Source organism: Nycticebus coucang, chromosome 12, assembly GCF_027406575.1.
Source record: "Nycticebus coucang isolate mNycCou1 chromosome 12, mNycCou1.pri, whole genome shotgun sequence".
NCBI lineage: Eukaryota > Metazoa > Chordata > Mammalia > Primates > Lorisidae > Nycticebus > Nycticebus coucang.
In genome coordinates, this window is record NC_069791.1 from 16197922 (window position 1) to 16216229 (window position 18308).

General features: G+C 40.8%; 1 protein-coding gene across 8 annotated transcripts in view; it reads left to right on the forward strand.

Moving 5' to 3' along the window:
- Positions 1-18308, forward strand: part of RACGAP1 (Rac GTPase activating protein 1) — a 66865-nt gene that overhangs the window by 34418 nt on the left and 14139 nt on the right. For all 8 annotated transcript variants that reach the window (XM_053554969.1, XM_053554970.1, XM_053554971.1 and 5 more), the window contains 4 exons: positions 6307-6395; positions 12061-12263; positions 14110-14246; positions 15475-15544. In XM_053554969.1, coding sequence (XP_053410944.1) covers positions 6307-6395; positions 12061-12263; positions 14110-14246; positions 15475-15544 — 499 coding nt within the window. The remainder of the gene's footprint in view (positions 1-6306; positions 6396-12060; positions 12264-14109; positions 14247-15474; positions 15545-18308) is intronic.

Below are 18308 nucleotides of genomic sequence, written 5' to 3' on the forward strand. Positions count from 1 at the left end.
CTCACTTTCTGCTTCTGAGATGGTGAGTTCTCACATGGCCCAAGGGCAAAAAGGGCCTGATTATCTGAGTCCTCCTGAGGCAATCACCTCCAAAAGGTCCTGCCTCTTACTATTGATGCATTGGGAATTAAGTTTCAACCTGAATTTTGGAGGGACACAAACATTCAAACTATAACAAGGACAAAAGATTAAATTGTGTTGTCGTTTAAGACTTAAAAAACCCTCTGAAGGCGGCGCCTGTGGCTCAGTCGGTAAGGCGCCAGCCCCATATACCGAGGGTGGCGGGTTCAAACCCTGCCCCGGCCAAACTGCAACCAAAAAGTAGCCGGGCGTTGTGGCGGGCGCCTGTAGTCCCAGCTACTCGGGAGGCTGAGGCTGGAGAATCGCTTAAGCCCAGGAGTTGGAGGTTGCTGTGAGCCACGGCACTCTACCGAGGGCCATAGAGTGAGACTCTGTCTCTACAAAAAAAAAAAAAACCCTCTGAAGGCTGGGTACAGGGTAAACACCTGTAATCCTACCAGTTTGAGAGGCTGAGGTAAGAGAATTGACCACTTGAGGCCAGGAGTTCAAGACCAATCTGGGTAACATGTAAGACCACGCATCTCAACACAAAATTTTTAAAAAATGAGTTTAGCATGGTAGTGCATGCTTGTAGTTTCAGTGACTTAGGCAGGAAAGGCAAGAGAACCGCTAGAGACCAGGGATTAGAGAATAGCCTGGACAACATAGTGAGACCCCCATCTCTCTCTCTCTCTTTTTTTTTTTTTTTGCAGTTTTTGGCCGGGGCTGGATTTGTTCTTTCTTTTTTTTTTTTTTTTTTTTGTAGAGACAGAGTCTCACTTTATGGCCCTCGGTAGAGTGCCGTGGCCTCACACGGCTCACAGCAACCTCCAACTCCTGGGCTTAAGCGATTCTCTTGCCTCAGCCTCCCTAGCAGCTGGGACTACAGGCGCCCGCCACAACGCCCGGCTATTTTTTGGTTGCAGTTTGGCCGGGGCCGGGTTTGAACCCGCCACCCTTGGTATATGGGGCCGGTGCCTTACAGACTGAGCCACAGGCGCTGCCCCCGGGGCTGGATTTGAACCTGCCACCTCCAGCATATGGGGTCAGTGCCCTACTCCTTTGAGCTAGAGGCACCACCCAGACCCCCATCTCTTTACCAAAAAAAAAAAAAAAATAATAATAATAAAATAAATTAGCTGGACTTGGTGGCACGCACTTGTAGTCTCAGCTATTCAGGAGGCCAAGGCAGGAGGGTAGCTTGATCCTAGGAGTTTGAGGCTGCAGTGAGCTATGACTGTGCCACTGCACCCCAGCCCCGGGAACAGAGAGGGACCTTGTCTCAAAAACAAAGCAACAAGGGCAGCACCTTTGGCTCAGTGAGTAGACAACTGGGCCCATATACCTAGGGTGGCAGGTTTGAACCTGGCCCTGGCCAAACTGCAACAACAACAAAACAAAAAACACTGAGAAAAAACAAATTTTTTTTTTTTTTTTGGTTTTATAACTTTATTTGATGTTTCTGACAATCACCAGTTAGTTCTTATCCACACTGACTGTAGATTTTTGAAAGTGGTAACAGGTACATAGGTAACCAAAATATAGAGCTTGTTTGTTGATTCCTCATCTTCATTATGTTTTCTGGACAACTGCACATGGGTACGGTATAGGGCATTCCTTATGCCTTTGGCCCAGAAACCTTTGTTGACCCTGGTATCAATATGCACATCTCGAGTCCCCATCTCCTTCATGGCAGATTTCCAGATCTCTTTGAGTGCCCGAGGGGCACACTTGAAGCCCACTCCATGGATGCATTTGTGAATGTTGATGGTGTATTTGGGTTCACCACCTCATTGATGGCAGAATGGCCCTTTTTGTCACCCTTCTTTGCGGCAGCCATTCTGCCAGGCCCCATGTTGGAAAGAAAGAGTCCCTTTTCTGCATTCTTTTCTTTCTCTTTTTTTTTTTAAGCTGGCCGGGACAAGGTTCAAACCTCCCAGCCTTGTTGTATGTTGCTGGTGCCCTACCCACTGAGCTACCGGCGCTGCCCCACCTTTTCTGCATTCTTGAACAGATAGAAATTTCCTATGCTACTGCGATCACTATCTTATGGTCTCAAAACATATAGGTGAGTGCTGAAATGATAGAAATCAATACTATATTAAAACTGCTGATTAGTGTCTTCCATTTTTACTGGGAGCCAAAGGAAAGCTTTTTAGTCAATTACTGAATATCCTGCCCCTGCTTCTGTCTTCTAGTACTTGGATAGTTTGCCTATTATATTATTAAATCCATGAGCCTTTCCATGACTTCCAGAGCTGTTCCTGCTGGTTTTAATGCTATTCTTTTAGTTTTGTTTTTAGTTTAGAGAAAGATCTTGGTAATAGATTTGTTGGTCTGGTTGCTTAGCAGCTTGCTGTGATTATGTAGCTTGGAACAGATACATTGCCATTTGAAAATCTTGGTTTCTGTAGGTATATATTACATCAGTCTTAGAACTGAAAATTTTTTTGCTATTGCAGTGAAAATACAAATGAATAATTCTATAGCATTTGATAGAAAATATCTTTATGTTCATATAATGCTTTGTCCTTTGTGTTTTTTTCTAGTTTTTCCTTGCCCTTGTAATTTGTGGTACAGTCTTTTTTTTTTTTTTTTTTTTAATTGGGGATTCATTGAGGGTACAATAAGCCAGGTTACACTGATTGCATTTGTTAGGTAAGGTCCCTCTTGCAATCATGTCTTGCCCCCAGAAGGTGTGGTACACACCAAGGCCCCATCCCTCTCCCTCCTTCCCTCTTTCTGCTTTTCCTCCCCACCCCATGACCTTTTTTTTTTTTTTTTGGCCGGGGCTGGGTTTGAACCCGCCACCTCCGGCATATGGGACCAGCGCCCTACTCCTTGAGCCACAGGCGCTGCCCCCCCCATGACCTTAATTGTCATTAATTGTCCTCATATCAAAATTGAGTACGTAGGATTCATGCTTCTCCATACTAAATAATGTCTTCCACTTCCATCCAGGTTAATACGAAGGGTGTAAAGTCTCCATTTTTTTTTTAATAGCTGAATAGTATTCCATGGTATACATATACCACAGCTTGTTAATCCATTCCTGGGTTGGTGGGCATTTAGGCTGTTTCCACATTTTGGCGATTGTAAATTGAGCTGCAGTAAACAGTCTAGTACAAGTGTCCTTATGATAAAAGGATTTTTTTCCTTCTGGGTAGATGCCCAGTAATGGGATTGCAGGATCAAATGGGAGGTCTAGCTTGAGTGCTTTGAGGTTTTTCCATACTTCCTTCCAGAAAGGTTGTACTAGTTTGCAGTCCCACCAGCAGTGTAAAAGTGTTCCCTTCTCTCCACATCCATGCCAGCATCTGCAGTTTAGAGATTTTGTGATGTGGGCCATTCTCACTGGGGTTAGATGGTATCTCAGGGTGGTTTTGATTTGCATTTCTCTAATATATAGGGATGATGAACATTTTTTCGTATGTTTGTTAGCCATTCGTCTGTCTTTAGAGAAGGTTCTATTCATGTCTCTTGCCCATTGATATATGGGATTGTTGGCTTTTTTCATGTGGATTAATTTGAGTTCTCTATAGATCCTAGTTATCAAGCTTTTGTCTGATTCAAAATATGCAAATATCCTTTCCCATTGTGTAGGTTGTCTCTTTGCTTTGGTTATTGTCTCCGTGGCTGTACAGAAGCTTTTCACTTTAATGAAGTCCCATTTGTTTATTTTTGTTGTTGTTGCAATTGCCACAGCATTCTTCATGAAGTCTTTCCCCAGGCCAATATCTTCCAGTGTTTTTCCTATGCTTTCTTTGAGGATTTTTATTGTTTCATGCCTTAAATTTAAGTCCTTTATCCATCTTGAATCAATTTTTGTGAGTGGGGAGAGGTGTGGGTCCAGTTTCAGTCTTTTACATGTGGATATCCAGTTCTCCCTACACCATTTATTAAATAGGGAGTCTTTCCCCCAAGGTATGTTCTTGTTTGGTTTATGGAAGATTAGGTGGTTGTAAGATGTTAGTTTCATTTCCTGGTTTTCAATTCGATTCCAAGTGCCTATGTCTATTTTTGTGCTAGTACCATGCTGTCTTGAGCACTATGGCTTTGTAGTACAGACTAAAATCTGGTATGCTGATGCTCCCAGCTTTATTTTTTATTACTAAGAACTGCCTTAGCTATACGGGGTTTTTTCTGGTTCCATACAATCATTTTTTGGAAAATGCAGAATCATTTTTTCCAAATCTTGAAAGTATGATGTTGGTATTTTGATAGGAATGGCATTGAATAGGTAGATTGCTTTGGGAAGTATAGACATTCTAACAATGTTGATTATTCCCAGCCATGAGCATGGTGTGTTCTTCCATTGTTAAAATCCTCTGCTATTTCCATGGGCGGCGCCTGTGGCTCAGTCGGTGAGGCGCCGGCCCCATATGCCGAGGGTGGTGGGTTCAGACCCGGCCCCGGCCAAACTGCAACCAAAAAAATAGCAGGACGTTGTGGCGGGCGCCTGTAGTCCCAGCTACTCGGGAGGCTGAGGCAAGAGAATCGCTTAAGCCCAGGAGTTGGAGGTTGCTGTGAGCTGTGTGAGACAGCACTCTACCGAGGGCCATAAAGTGAGACTCTGTCTCTACAAAAAAAAAAAAAAATCCTCTCCTATTTCCTTTCTGAGGATTTCATAATTTTCTTTATAGAGGTCCTTCACCTCCTTTGTTAGTTATATTCCTAGGTATTTCATTTTCTTTGAAACTATGGTAAAGGGAGTTGTGTCCTTAATTAGCTTCTCATCTTCACTGTTACTGGTGTATACAAAGGCTACTGACTTGTGGACATTGATTTTATACCCTGAAACATTACTGTATTTTTTGATAACTTCTAGGAGTCTTGTGGTTGAGTCTTTGGGATCCTCTAAGTATAAGATCATGTCATCAGCAAAGAGGAAGAGTTTGACCACCTCTGCTCCCATTTGGATTCCCTTTATTTCCTTGTCTTGCCTAATTGTATTGGCTAGAACTTCCAGCACTGTGTTGAATAGTAAAGGTGACAGAGGACAACCTTGTCTGGTTCCAGCTTTAAGAGGAAAAGCTTTCAGTTTTACTCCATTCTGTAAAATATTAGCTGTGGGTTTGTCATAGATAGCTTCAATTAGTTTTAGAAGGTACAGTCTTATTTATAAACATTGCAAAGTCAGTAAACCTTCATAAAAGAGTTGTTAAGGTTTTACTTAGATGCATGAAATGAGCTGGTCTAGAATATTGAAGAAATGGTTAGGCTGGACATAAGAAGAATCTTTTAATGGTATATCTGAGCATATTTCAATTTTCAAATGAGATTTGACTTTTTATTTCACTTCCTTGATAATTTTCATAACATCCAGTTGGTGTCTGTCTTTCTTAACTGTTAAATGAAGATCTTATTTCCTCAATAGTTCCCAGTTAAAGTCTATTTGGAATAGAACTGTCTGTAAGTGCACTGTCTTTACTGTAGTATCAGTAGGTTTTGGGGTGAGGAGGGGAATATAAAGCCTGAAATTCACTGTACAGAACACAGTAGCAAATGATTTTTCCTTTGCCCTCCTAACTGTGAAGGTGGTGTATTGTCTCTGATGCTAGAATGTGGTACAACATAATCCTTTGCCTATACTTAGAATAAATTTATTAAACATAGTCCCTGCACGCAGTCCAGCAGAGAGCCCTGCATTACAGAAATAATTCTTGTGCTGCTGAGCTGGCGATTTCCCTACTTAATCACTTGTGTGACGTCATCTGTGCTATTGGTAGAAAATGTGCTGACCATGTCCTGCATTTTAAGAGGCAGTTGCAACAAAGGTATTAACTAAAAATGAAATCAAAAATAGATCTTTTAAGTTACATTGTAGATCTTCAAAGTCCAGAGGATTAAAGTGGCAAAAGGGTTATATTAATCAATAGGTTGTACTTGAAGAATCACATTTTGTAGTTGGGCATCTAGTTATCAGCTGACATACTCATTCCTAATTGTTTTCTTCTCTGCTCCAGAGTAATTGCAGAGCAGAGGGAGAAGTAGGCAAGCAGGAAGAAGGTATTATATTCAGATGTCTGAAATGGTTTTCTAATTTTCAAATGAGTCTCTAACATTCCAAGTTTGTTTTTATAATACGGATCACACAAAACATTCATTGTTGGCTTGAGATTCTTTTAATGGTAGCTATAAATAGATGAGTTCAGACGTTGGTCATTGATGGCTGCACTGGATTCCTAGTGAATCTTTTGAGGGAAAAAAAGCAGGACCCCTAATGTATATTTGATTTCTTGGCAGAAAGATGGATACTACGATGCTGAATTTGCGGAATCTGTTTGAGCAGCTTGTGCGCCGGGTGGAGATTCTCAGTGAAGGAAATGAACTCCGTAAGTCATTCTGAGTTGGCCTGTGCAAAGAGAAAAACACATTTCACAGTTGGGTTTTCTACACAGCTGAAGTGTGTTCCAATTTTACAATTGGTTTTCATTTGAGTTACCAAAAAGAAAGTGATAGTCACTTAATCATCAAAGCCTAATGGTCACTAAAATTTTTCTAGAGTTGTTTTTAAGTGGATTTTACGCAGACCTTTTTGTTATCAAGGTTCTTTTTCCACTGAATATTGGTATTAGTTGCCAATTTCATTTTTTACCATGAACTGGGAAAAATCTGGATATCCAAGGATGTTGAATGTTGGATGTTGTTGTTTTTTTCTTTAGTAGTTGTCTATTATTTTTTTTTATCTGGGGCTTTCTCTGTGTTCTATAAAACATTTGCAAGTGAAGAAGGAAAAAGTCATAATTTCCTTTTTGCAGGAGAGACTAGGCATCTGCTTTCACTACGCCATAGATTTGATACTTAGTAATAAAGGATTGAGATAAGTTAGAAAGCTGGGAGAAAAAAGAGATTCTGATAGAGGGAACAGTCTGGGAAATAAATTAGCAAGAAAGAAAAGTGGGGCTGATGGTACTGAAGTATGTGATCTAAGGGGATTCTTCTCTACCGGCTTCTCTTTGTGTTGCCATCCTCTACTAATTTCAGACTTTCATTAATACCTAATTTACTAAATGTTGCTCTAAAGTCAGCCTCCCTGGTATAATATTAATGTAAAAACTGTGTCTTAAACTTTTTAATTTCCATAGTACTTAGTATGACATCTTGCTTATGCCATTCAATATTTTCTTTAAATTGATTGATGTTTTTAATAGCTCTTATCCACTTACAAGCCTTTCAAAACAATATTCTGTTTTCTCTCTCTAATAGCTACTGCATGACCCTGTTATCTGGTACCAGCTCAGTAACCATGATAGCATACTAATTAGGATTTTCTTTGAGGTCACATCATCTCAGAAGATGGATTGCTTTGGAGTCTGGTGGGGAAGAGTAAGGAATAAGATCTTAAAATTCAGGTTCATTGAGCAAATATTTTGTTGGAACCTCTCATTTTTCCTAGCATATGTTGAGTTAGGAAAAGGGATAACTAAATTGTTTCATGGAGGAAAGTAGGGTTTTAGTTGAGCCTTAACTGTAAGGTAGGATCCTAATAGGCAGAGATGAAAGAGGGCCTTTTAGATCAGGCAACAGCCTGTGTGAAAGCAAGAGGGTATGGGGCTTGAGAGGGATAGGAGTAAGGGGGAGTGACATAATTCAGAGCTGTGCCTTGGGAAGATTACCCTAGCAAAGGAGTGGGCTACATTAGAGGTTGAGGCCTGAAGACTGACTAGGAATGAGATGTTTGCCACAGCTTAGGAAAGAGGCAGTAAGAACCCTAACAGGAATGGTGGTTACGAAGATGGACATATGGGGAAATCAGTGGAAGAGATGTGATTATAGGGGCTCTAGGAGGAGGCAGCTGATAGGATGTGGGGCCAGAGGGAAGAGTCTGTTTAGAGTATTGATAACTTGTGCTGGCTTTTACCCATTCTGTGTCTGTTTCTCCATCTGTAAAACAGGAACTTAAATGTCTTTATCTTTTTTGTGAGAATGCTGTAAGGGATAAATTGAGATACTAGTTGTGAAAATACTTTGAAAGAGATTATACCAAAAAACCCCCAAAACCAAGATACCTATTTTTATAGGTGTCCTTATTTGAAAGCAAATTTTTATCTTCCCATTGATTTCTATTATTATTATTATTTTTTTTCTTTTCAGTTTTTGGCCTGAGCTGGGTTTGAACTCACCACCTCCAGCATATGGGGCTGGTGCCTTACTCCTTTGAGCCACAGGTGCTGCCCTTGATTTCTGTTATTAAATAGAGGTACATTTCCTCCATCTCTAAATCTCTAATGTGGAAAGTTGGCTTTTGAGGAACTAAAGTGGCTCAGTGTTTTCTAGCCTCTAAAATCTTATTTGTGGTCAGGCGCAGTGGCTCATGCCTGTAATCCTAGCACTCTGAGAGGCCAGGGCTGGTGGATTGCCTGAGCTCAGGAGTTCAAGACCAGCCTGAGCAAGAGTGAGATCCTGTCTCTAAAAAAAAAAAAATAGCTGGGCATTATGGCAAGCTGTAGTCCCAGCTACTTGGGAGGCTGAGGCAAGAGGATCATTTAAGTTGCAGAGTTTGAGGTTGCTATGAGCTATGATGCCACAGCATTCTACCAAGGATGACAAAGTGAGACTCTGTCTCGATTAAAAAAAAAAAAATCTTGCTTGTGTATCCACCACAGTGTCTGTCCTCTTTTTAGATCCTTAGGAATTTCTCCCATGCTTAAGTATCCCTTGACTCCTTATTTTTGCCTTTCTTCATAACTTCATTCCTCTTTCTCCTTTTTGTATGGCTTTTAAAAAGAGCCAAGTCCAAAGTTACTGGGAGATCAGAAAGAAAATTAATATTTGAATAATTACGAGCAGTGCCTGTGGCTCAGTGGGTAGGGCACCGGCCCCATATACCAAGGGTGGTGAGTTCGAACCTGGACCCTGGCCAAACTGCAACAAAAAAATAGCTGGGTGTTGTAGCAGGCGCCTGTAGTCCCAGCTACTCGGGAGGCTGAGGCAAGAGAATCGCCTAAATCCAGGAGTTGGAGGTTGCTGTAAGCTATGATTCCACAGCACTCTACCAAGGGCAATTAAGTAAGACTCTGTCTCTAAAAAAAAAAATAATTATTTTTATTTTTTCTGTTATCTTTTCTCCAGTCTATATGGCTTTTATGTTCTGTTTTTACTTATTTATATACAGTAGAACCTCTGTAAGTTGACCACCCAAGGGACTGTAACAAACTGTTACAGTTTGGGATGGTCAACATAAGGAACTAGGCCTGGTATACTAACACATACATGGGGTGAATGTCTAGCCTATGAAATTAGGTCAATTTAAGGAAGTTGTCATCTATGGGGCTTCTACTATATTTTAGTTTCAGATACAGGAGTTTTTCTCATGAAACAGAAGGTAGTACAAGTATGAAAATATATGCTTCGAGGAAATCTAAAAGGATTTAATGTGGAACAAACTGATTAGGAAAGGATTCATAGAGCAGATGGGTCTTGGTAAGTGTGTATGTAAAAAAGAGTAGCTAAGCCATTCCATTTGGAGTGCATAGCTTGGTCACAAGAAGGCCTTGTGAATATAATACAGATGGATATAGATCTGTTCTAGGGAAGGGGACAGACTGGTTTACCTAGAGAAATATTTGTCAGTAAGGTTGTGGTGGTCTTAGATGCCCAGAGTTTAGGCTTCGTGCCCATAGCACAGTGGTTACAGCACCAGCCACATGCCCCGAAGGTTGTGGGTTCGAACCCGGACTGGACCAGCTAAACTACAATGACAACTGCAACAAAAAAATAGCTGGGCATCGTGGGGGGCGCCTATAGTCCCAGCTACTTGGGAGGCTGAGACAAGAGAATCACTTAGGCCCAGGAGTTTGAGACATCATGGCGCTCTACCAAGAGTGACCTAGTGAGACTCTGTGTCAAAAAAAAAAAAACAGATAAATTTCCCAGAGTTTAAATTTGACGTGAATAACAGCTCTTCATTGATTTGTTCAACACTTATATGCAAGTGCCTACCATGTGCTAGACAAGCTGAAAGGCACTGGAGATAAAAGAGCAAAAAAGACAAAGGGTCCTTGCTCTTAAGAAGCTTAGGTATGGGCGGCACCTGTGGCTCAACAGAGTAGGGCACCGGCCCCATATGCTGGAGGTGGTGGGTTCAAACCCAGCCCTGGCCAAAAACTGGAAAAATAAAGAAAAAGAAGCTTAGGTAGCAGGGAAGACAAAGGGAAGAGCCTGTGTCAAGGCCCTGGGGCAATGAACTGAAAAAAAGGTCAGGATTTCTATAACCATTTAAATTTGTATGTTGAAGTATGAACCTGATTTATATTTGTTATATTTTTAATAATTTAATTTTTTAATATTTTTTAAATAATTTAAACTTTTTTATTTTAATTTTTTAGAGAATGAATCAAAGATTACCCTCAATTTGTTCTAAAGAAATTTTCCATCTCCTTCACTTTTGATATATGCACTTCATAGTTGTGTGTATGTGTGTATAACTTTTAAGTGGGTACTGTAATTTAAATTTAATAAATCCTTTGTAATTTGAATTTAATAAATGACAGACTAGTACCAAGTTGAATTGTGATTTACAAATGACCCCCACAATGCCATGTTTATTGATCTCTATCATCCCCAAATTTTTCCTGGTTTGTGGTGGTCCTAGGAAACTTTAGTTTTTAGTAAGATAGTTTTAAACAATAATATGATGGTTTAGTTAATAGTCTGGAACATGTTACTGTTTTATTTTAATTTAAAGAAATAAACCAGGCTCTGGGGACGGCGCCTGTGGCTCAGTGAGTAGGGCACCTTGAAGATTGGAAGACTTCAGAATGGGAAGAATTCACACATACACACACAAAAAACTATTTGAATTGTGGTACTTAATTTTTTTATTCTTGATGTTTGCATTGTCTAAGATAATGAAGTCATAATATCCTGTTTTGCTAAAATTTGTTGTTTATTAAAAACTAATGTTTCCTTATGACTGGGGTTTCTCTAAAATGAGTTGGTATCATAATTAGTAAGTTTGATATTTAGTCACATTATTAAAATTGCTTTAAAAGGACATGCTAATGTTTCTGCTGGGATTAAATTCAGCTGGGAAAGTACTTACCAACTAAGAATCTGCTAGCTTTGTGTGACTTTGGCCTAGTTTCAGCTGTAAACTGGGTTAGTTTGACCGGCAGCAGATGTATACCTTGGAACCTTCTTCCATGATGCTGGTGGAGAGCAATACATAGAGATAGATTGAGGTAGACTGGAAAATTGTAAGGCATTTTTGCAAATATATTGTGGAAGAATAGTCTTTGCCAGTAGCAGGTGATAAGAATGAAGGCCACCAAGGTTATCTCGCTTTCAGTTGCTGCCTTGAAAGCAATGCTTCTTTGCAGACATTTGAAGAGAGTTCACATTCTGCTATCTGTGACATTCCAAAAGCTAGTATGATTGTCTTTTCCTGTTTTTCCATCTGGGATGTTTACATACCCTTCAGGGCAGTGTTAAACAGCAAAAGCAAATTGGCTCTTTACTTTTAAATCAATATTTATACAATTATATAGCTGAATGGAATTGCAGGCCTAGACATCTGTAATATTAATCTATATCTACCGGAGCATATTATAGCAGTTACATTTGAATTTGCTGTTTAACATCTCTCTGGTGCAGCAATGTGTGACTGTGAAGGAGGCTGTTTCTGTTTTATGGCTGTAACTGTCCCGGTGCATGACAACTGCCCCAAAGGTATCCCTCTTTGATTGCCTTCTGCTCAGAAGCTTTCAGTGTTAGTGTTACATCTGGAGCCAGGTGACTAATGAGTTCCATATTCCATAGCAGATGCCACTGGGTAAGCCAAAAGTAAGTGGCCTATTGAAAAAGGAATTGCTGTCCACAAAGCTCTCAGCTAGTGTGATAAACATATCCAGGATCTGCTCCTGGTTATTTTCAGCTGGATTTCCCTTTAGTTCAGCTGGTCCCTTAATTATGTATTTGGAGTGAGACTAACGATTTATTAGAGCAGTTATATTCTGTTTGGTGCTTGAATTATTAAAGCTTTCCCTCTTCCCTCAGAATTCATTCAGTTGGCGAAGGACTTTGAGGATTTCCGTAAAAAGTGGCAGAGAACAGACCACGAGCTGGGGAAATACAAAGATCTTTTGATGAAAGCAGAGACTGAGCGTAGCGCTTTGGATGTTAAGCTGAAGCATGCACGTAATCAGGTGGATGTAGAGATCAAACGGAGACAGAGAGCTGAGGCTGACTGTGAAAAGCTGGTGTGTATTAATTTTTATGCTGGATTGGTGCTCATGGGGGAAGGGGAAGCATCATCTGATAATTTTCACTTGCCAGATGTATACCCAGTTTCTTCCATGTTAAAGAACTGAAGTGGAAGGGCCGGGCACAGTGGCTTATACCTGTAATTCTATCACTCTGGGAGGCCGAGGTGGGTGGATTGCCTGAGCTCACAGGTTTAAGACCAGGCTGAGCCAGAGCAAGACCCTGTCTCTAAAAATAGCTGGGCGTTGTGGCAGGCACCTGTAGTCCCAGCTACTTGGAAGGCTGAGGCAAGAGAATCACTTGAACCTAAGAGTTTGAGGTTGCTGTGAGCTATGATGCCACAGTACTCTACCAAGGGCTACAAAGTGAGACTCTGTCGCAAAACAACAACAACAAAAACAACTGAAAGTGACCTGTCCTTTGATAACCTGCCCATTATTTTTTTTTTTTTTTTTTTTTTTTTTTTTTGTGGTTTTTGGCCGGGGCTGGGTTTGAACCCACCATCTCCGGCATATGGGACCGGCGCCCTACTCTTTGAGCCACAGGCACCACCCCAACCTGCCCATTATTGGAGCTGAAATTGTACCTTAAAATCGTTTTGTTTTGTTTTGTTTTTTTTTTTGGTTTTTGGCCAGGGCTGGGTTTGAACCCGCCACCTCTGGCATATGGGACCAGCACCCTACTCCTTGAGCCACAGGCGCTGCCCTAGAATCGTTTTTTATAGTTTGAAATTAATTTTTGTTTTTAAGTTTGAAACTATTGTTCAGTAGACACGTTTCAAATAAGAATTTAAAGAATTGGGTGGCGCCTGTGGCTGAGTGAGTAGGGCGCCAGCCCCATATACCGAGGGTGGTGGGTTCAAGCCCAGCCCCGGCCAAACTGCAACAAAAAAATAGCCGGGCGTTGTGGCGGGCGCCTGTAGTCCCAGCTGCTCGGGAGGCTGAGGCAAGAGAATCGCGTAAGCCCATAGAGCTGGAGGTTGCTGTGAGCTGTGTGACGTCATGGCACTCTACCGAGGGCGGTACAGTGAGACTCTGTCTCTACAAAAAAAAAAAAAAAAAAGAATTTAAAGAATTAAAATTAGAGGGAAAGGGAAACCCTAAGTATTCAGTCTGTCACAGGATATTGGCCATCACTCATTGTTTATTATAAGTGCTAGCCAGAATATCTGTCCTTAATGTGAATAGCTGGTAATTTGTCCTTGATACAGGTAAGACAACTTTAACTCTTTCCTTCATCACTGTTCTCTAATTCAGGGTAAAAGGCTAAATGTATTCAACTAGTTGAGCAATGTGAGTTATAAAACGCTTTAATTTTGATGTGCCAGGGTGGGTCATGGTGCAAAGAAAGCCTTTAGTAGGAGGGAATAATCCATCTTGGTACGGTGTTAGATGCCTCAGTAAGCTCAAATCGTCTGGTTCCAGTGCATTACAGCTTTGTATTCATTTTAATGCGTTTTGCTGCACCGTTTAGAAAGGTGGGTGGTTGCTTTGATCTGTAGAAGCCAATAATTGTCCTGGTAAAATGACACTAAAGTGTTTTTGCTATTTGAAATCTATTTTGGGACTCTGATTTTTCATTACTCTCTCTTGGATTAGCAGTTTTGATCCAAAGGTCTTATAGCAGAAACTCCAGTATTCTAGATGGAGTTCATTTTACCAGTCAGAAATCAGAGACCAATCTGGGTTTGATGTGAATTAATATGCGATTGGTGTAGCAACCTTCTTGAAGGCCTGTTTGCATAATGCTGTATTTTAATGTCTTCTGTTCTGCCCATCCCATAAATTTGAGGTGAAGCTTTCTTCCCTAACTAGTTATATTTTACTCTGCCTTGGTCTATAGGAACGACAGATTCAGCTGATTCGAGAGATGCTCATGTGTGACACATCTGGCAGCATTCAACTAAGCGAAGAGCAAAAATCAGCTCTGGCTTTTCTCAACAGAGGCCAACCGTCTAGCGGCAATGCTGGGAACAAAAGGTGGAGGAACCACATCTGTTGTTATCTGATCACAAGCAACACAGCTGTCAGAAGTTCTTATTATCCAGACTCTTAAATATACTGCTTTTAGAATATGTGCTGAATAAAGCAGAAAAAGATTTTTTTTTTTTTTTTTTTTTGTAGAGACAGAGTTTCACTTTATGGCCCTCGGTAGAGTGCCATGGCATCACACAGCTCACAGCAACCTCCAGCTCCTGGGCTTAAGCGATTCTCTTGCCTCAGCCTCCCGAGTAGCTGGGACTACAGGCGCCCGCCACAACGCCCAGCTATTTTTTGGTTTGCAGTTCAGCCGGAGCCGGGTTTGAACCCGCCACCCTCGGTATATGGGGCCGGCGCCCCACCGACTGAGCCACAGGCGCCGCCCAGCAGAAAAAGATTTTAAGGGAGGGTGGGGAATAAAAGCACGAGGTCTTACCTTTTTATTTTATTTTTTACCTTTCCTTAGGATGTTGTTTTGCCATGGGTAAAATTTTGATGTTGGTGCTAAATTGCACATCAATAACTAATCCCGCACATTGCTAAGAAACCTAAAGGTGAAAGTTGCAGTTCAGCAATACTTCAGTGTTTACTCTCCAGAGAGCTCTTGTAGCACTTCTTGTATAAAAAGGCTTCTGTGAGGCAAGACCAGACAATAATTTTGGTTCCACTGCACCGCTGTTTAAAATAGCCTCAACCAGGCTTTGAATTTAACACCCTCAATGCAATAAGTAGGGAAAGGTCAGCACTCTCAACAGCTATTTGTTTTGTTGCCTGATTGTTTTATGGGGTATCTTTATAACTAAGAAGATGTATAAGCTTTAATTTCGAAAAAAGCCAATGCTGGGTAATACTCTGTTTTATAGAAAGCGGCCACAATTAGGATCAAATTAAACTTCACTCTTCTGCTTTGTGAGTTTTGGTAGCCTGTAGTACTACATGTGAACTCATCAGGGAATGCACATAACACCCGTAGCGTTCACTGTAATTTTCAACTGCTATTATAAGGCCTTTGCTGAAAAAGCAGCTGCTGCACCTGTACTCATGTCTGTGCAGTCCTCGTGAAAAGCATCAAAATCAGCCTACCACAGGGTTTGAGCTTGTTGTCTCCAGAGAGATTTTGCTATGAAATTGCTGATGTTTCTTGACCGGTCAGACTTGTTTTGAATGTTGGTGGGTTTTATGTTCTGCAGTCTTCTGTGTCTAACCCCCTATTGTCTCATTGATCTAGACTATCAACCATTGATGAATCTGGTTCCATTTTATCAGATATCAGCTTTGACAAGACTGACGAATCATTGGTAATAAACATTTGATCTCTCAGAATTACCTACTTTTTTTACCACTGCTCCCTCAGGAACATTTATCCTTCCCTGTACATGCTTTATTAGTGTTTTATTAGTTGATGTGATACAGATTCTGAGCTAGCAATTTAAAATATAAATCCATATGCACTATAAGAGACGGGCTTATATATTTATTTAGTTTCTGGAAGTGAGAATATAGAATTCAGGATTTGGAGTGAGATTGAGTTTACTTAATGGGTCTCTGTGAGCTGTGTGTATTAATTGATTAGGTCTTGACTTATTAAAGTCTCACCTAGCAATTAAATAATTAGCGAGATTATATCCAGGCAAGGTTTATTTGCGGTGAATAGACTTCTTCCTTATTTCTGAATTAGTTTGGTTCTTGAGGAAAGCTTAGTTGTACTTTAGAATTAGAAGGAAATGAAGGTACTGGGACTTTAGCCCAGAGACTGAAGAATTTCTAGGCACAAAATAATGCTTTGATCAACAATGGTTAACAAGTCTAAAGTCTTTGTTACCCTGCTTTTATGTGGCAGCATGCTTCTCTTTTTTTTTTTTTTTTTTTTTAATTTTTTTATTAAGTCAAGCATGCTTCTCTTAACGTAGGGCGGTGTTTCTACATAAAAGGTCATTTTCTGATATTTTAGTCTCTGATGTTTAGGGGACTAGTAGTTCATTAATTTGCTTATTTCTGTTGTCAGCTGAAAGCTGGCAAACAAATGAGAGGAAGTTATTGATAGTTGGTTTTCTGACATAACAAAAGAAGTGATGACTACTTGTTACATAACTAGGAATTTTCTGTCAAATTCGAAGTTCAGACTAGGGAAAAGAAATGGCCATTTTATGTATATAATAAATATTATCACCTTTTTGAAATAAGGAATGATATAGAATAGGTCTGGGATATATAGTAACACTAAACCATATCATGAGCTGATTTTGGAGTTAGACCTGTGATATGATATTTGTTGTAACTAAAGCTGAACCAAACAACCAGTAACTAAATTACTTGACCATAAATTGGGGAAGTTAAATTTATTTAGCCAAGGTACTATTTACTATATGTATACGTGTGGCCAAAGCAAGCATACTATTTGTTATATGTAAATATTTTTAGATGCTGTTTTCAGAAATTAAAGATAGTTTCTAAACTAGACACAGATAGTTAAGTGAATTGAAATTAGACCATAGTAAAAGCCAAGTAATTCTTCAGTGGTGAACATAATTTCTTAAGGCTGAAGTTCCTAAATTAGCACTTTTTTCTTTATTTCTTTCTTTTTTTTTTTAATTTTTTGAGATAGAGTCTCAAGCTGTCACCCTGGGTAGAGTGTCGTGGCATCACAGCTCACAGAAGCCTCCAACTGTTGGGCTTCAGTGATTCTCTTGCCTCAGCCTCCCATGTAGCTGGGACTACAGGCGCCTGCCACACGCCTATCTATCAGAGCCTCAAGCCGTCGGCCTGGGTAGAGTGCTGTGACATCACAGCTCATAGCAACCTCCAAGTCCCAGGCTCAAGCTATTCTCATGCCTCTGCCTCCCACGTAGCTGGGACTACAGGCACCCGCCACAATGCCCAGCTATTTTTTGGTTGCAGCCATCATTGTTTGGCGGATGTGGGCTGGATTCGAACCTGCTAGCTCAGGTGTATGTGGCTGGCACCTTAGCCGCTTGAGCCACAGACGCCAACCAGCTATTTTTTGGTTGCAGTTGTCATTGTTGGCCCAGGCTGGGTTTAAAGTGTCAGCTTCAGTGTATGTGGCCAGCACCCTACCCACTGAGCCACAGGCACTGCCCTTTTTTTTGAGGCAGAGCCTCAAGCTGTTGCCCTGGGTAGAGTACTGTGGCATCATAGCTCACAGCAACATCCAACTTCTGGGCTCAAGCGATTCTCTTGCCTCAGCCTCCCAAGTAGCTGGGTCTATAGGTGCTTGCCACAATGCCCAGCCATTTTTTGGTTGTAACTGTCATTGTTGTTAGGCAGGCCTGGGCTGGATTCGAACCAGCTAGCTTGGGTATATGTGGCTGGCACTTTAGCCACTTGAGCTCCAGGTGCCCAGCCTTTTTTTTTTTTTTTTTTTAAGGTGTAGGCTTACTCTATTGCCTTAGGCTAGAATGCCATGGCATCAGACTAGCTCACAGCAGCCTCAAACTCCTAGGCTTAAGTGATCCTTCTGTTTCAGCCTCCTAAGTAGCTGGCGCCCACCACAAAGACTGGCTCATTTTATCTGTTTTTAGTAGAGATAGGATCTTGCTCTTGTTCAGGTTGGAACTCCTGAGCTCAAGAGAGCCTCTTGCCTTGGCTTTCCAGAGTGCTAGGATTATAGGAGTCTTAAACTAGAACTTTTTTTTTTTTTTTTTTTTTGCTTGTACAAAAGATTTTTATTGGTGAGGGAGGAATGCAGCAGAGCAGCACCAAAGAGGAGAGAAAAGAAGAGAGAGAGAGGAAAAAGAGAGGGGGAGAGAGAGAGAGAGAGAGAGGAGAGACTGAGACAGAGAGAGAGAGAAGAGAGAGGAGAGGAGGGGAGAGCCTTAAACTAGAACTTTTTAAGTGGCATTATTATACAGAACATCTGATTAGACAGTAGCAATCCCTTGAGGGCAAGAATCACATCTGACATGATGAGTATAATGCCTAACATTCTGTAAGTTCTAAAACTAATTACAAAAATAATAAGAAATAAAGGACTAAGCACCGGAAATAATCACGAGAGAAGTTGATTCTTTAACCTTTTCTTGCCTCTGTGGTATTGATTCCTGA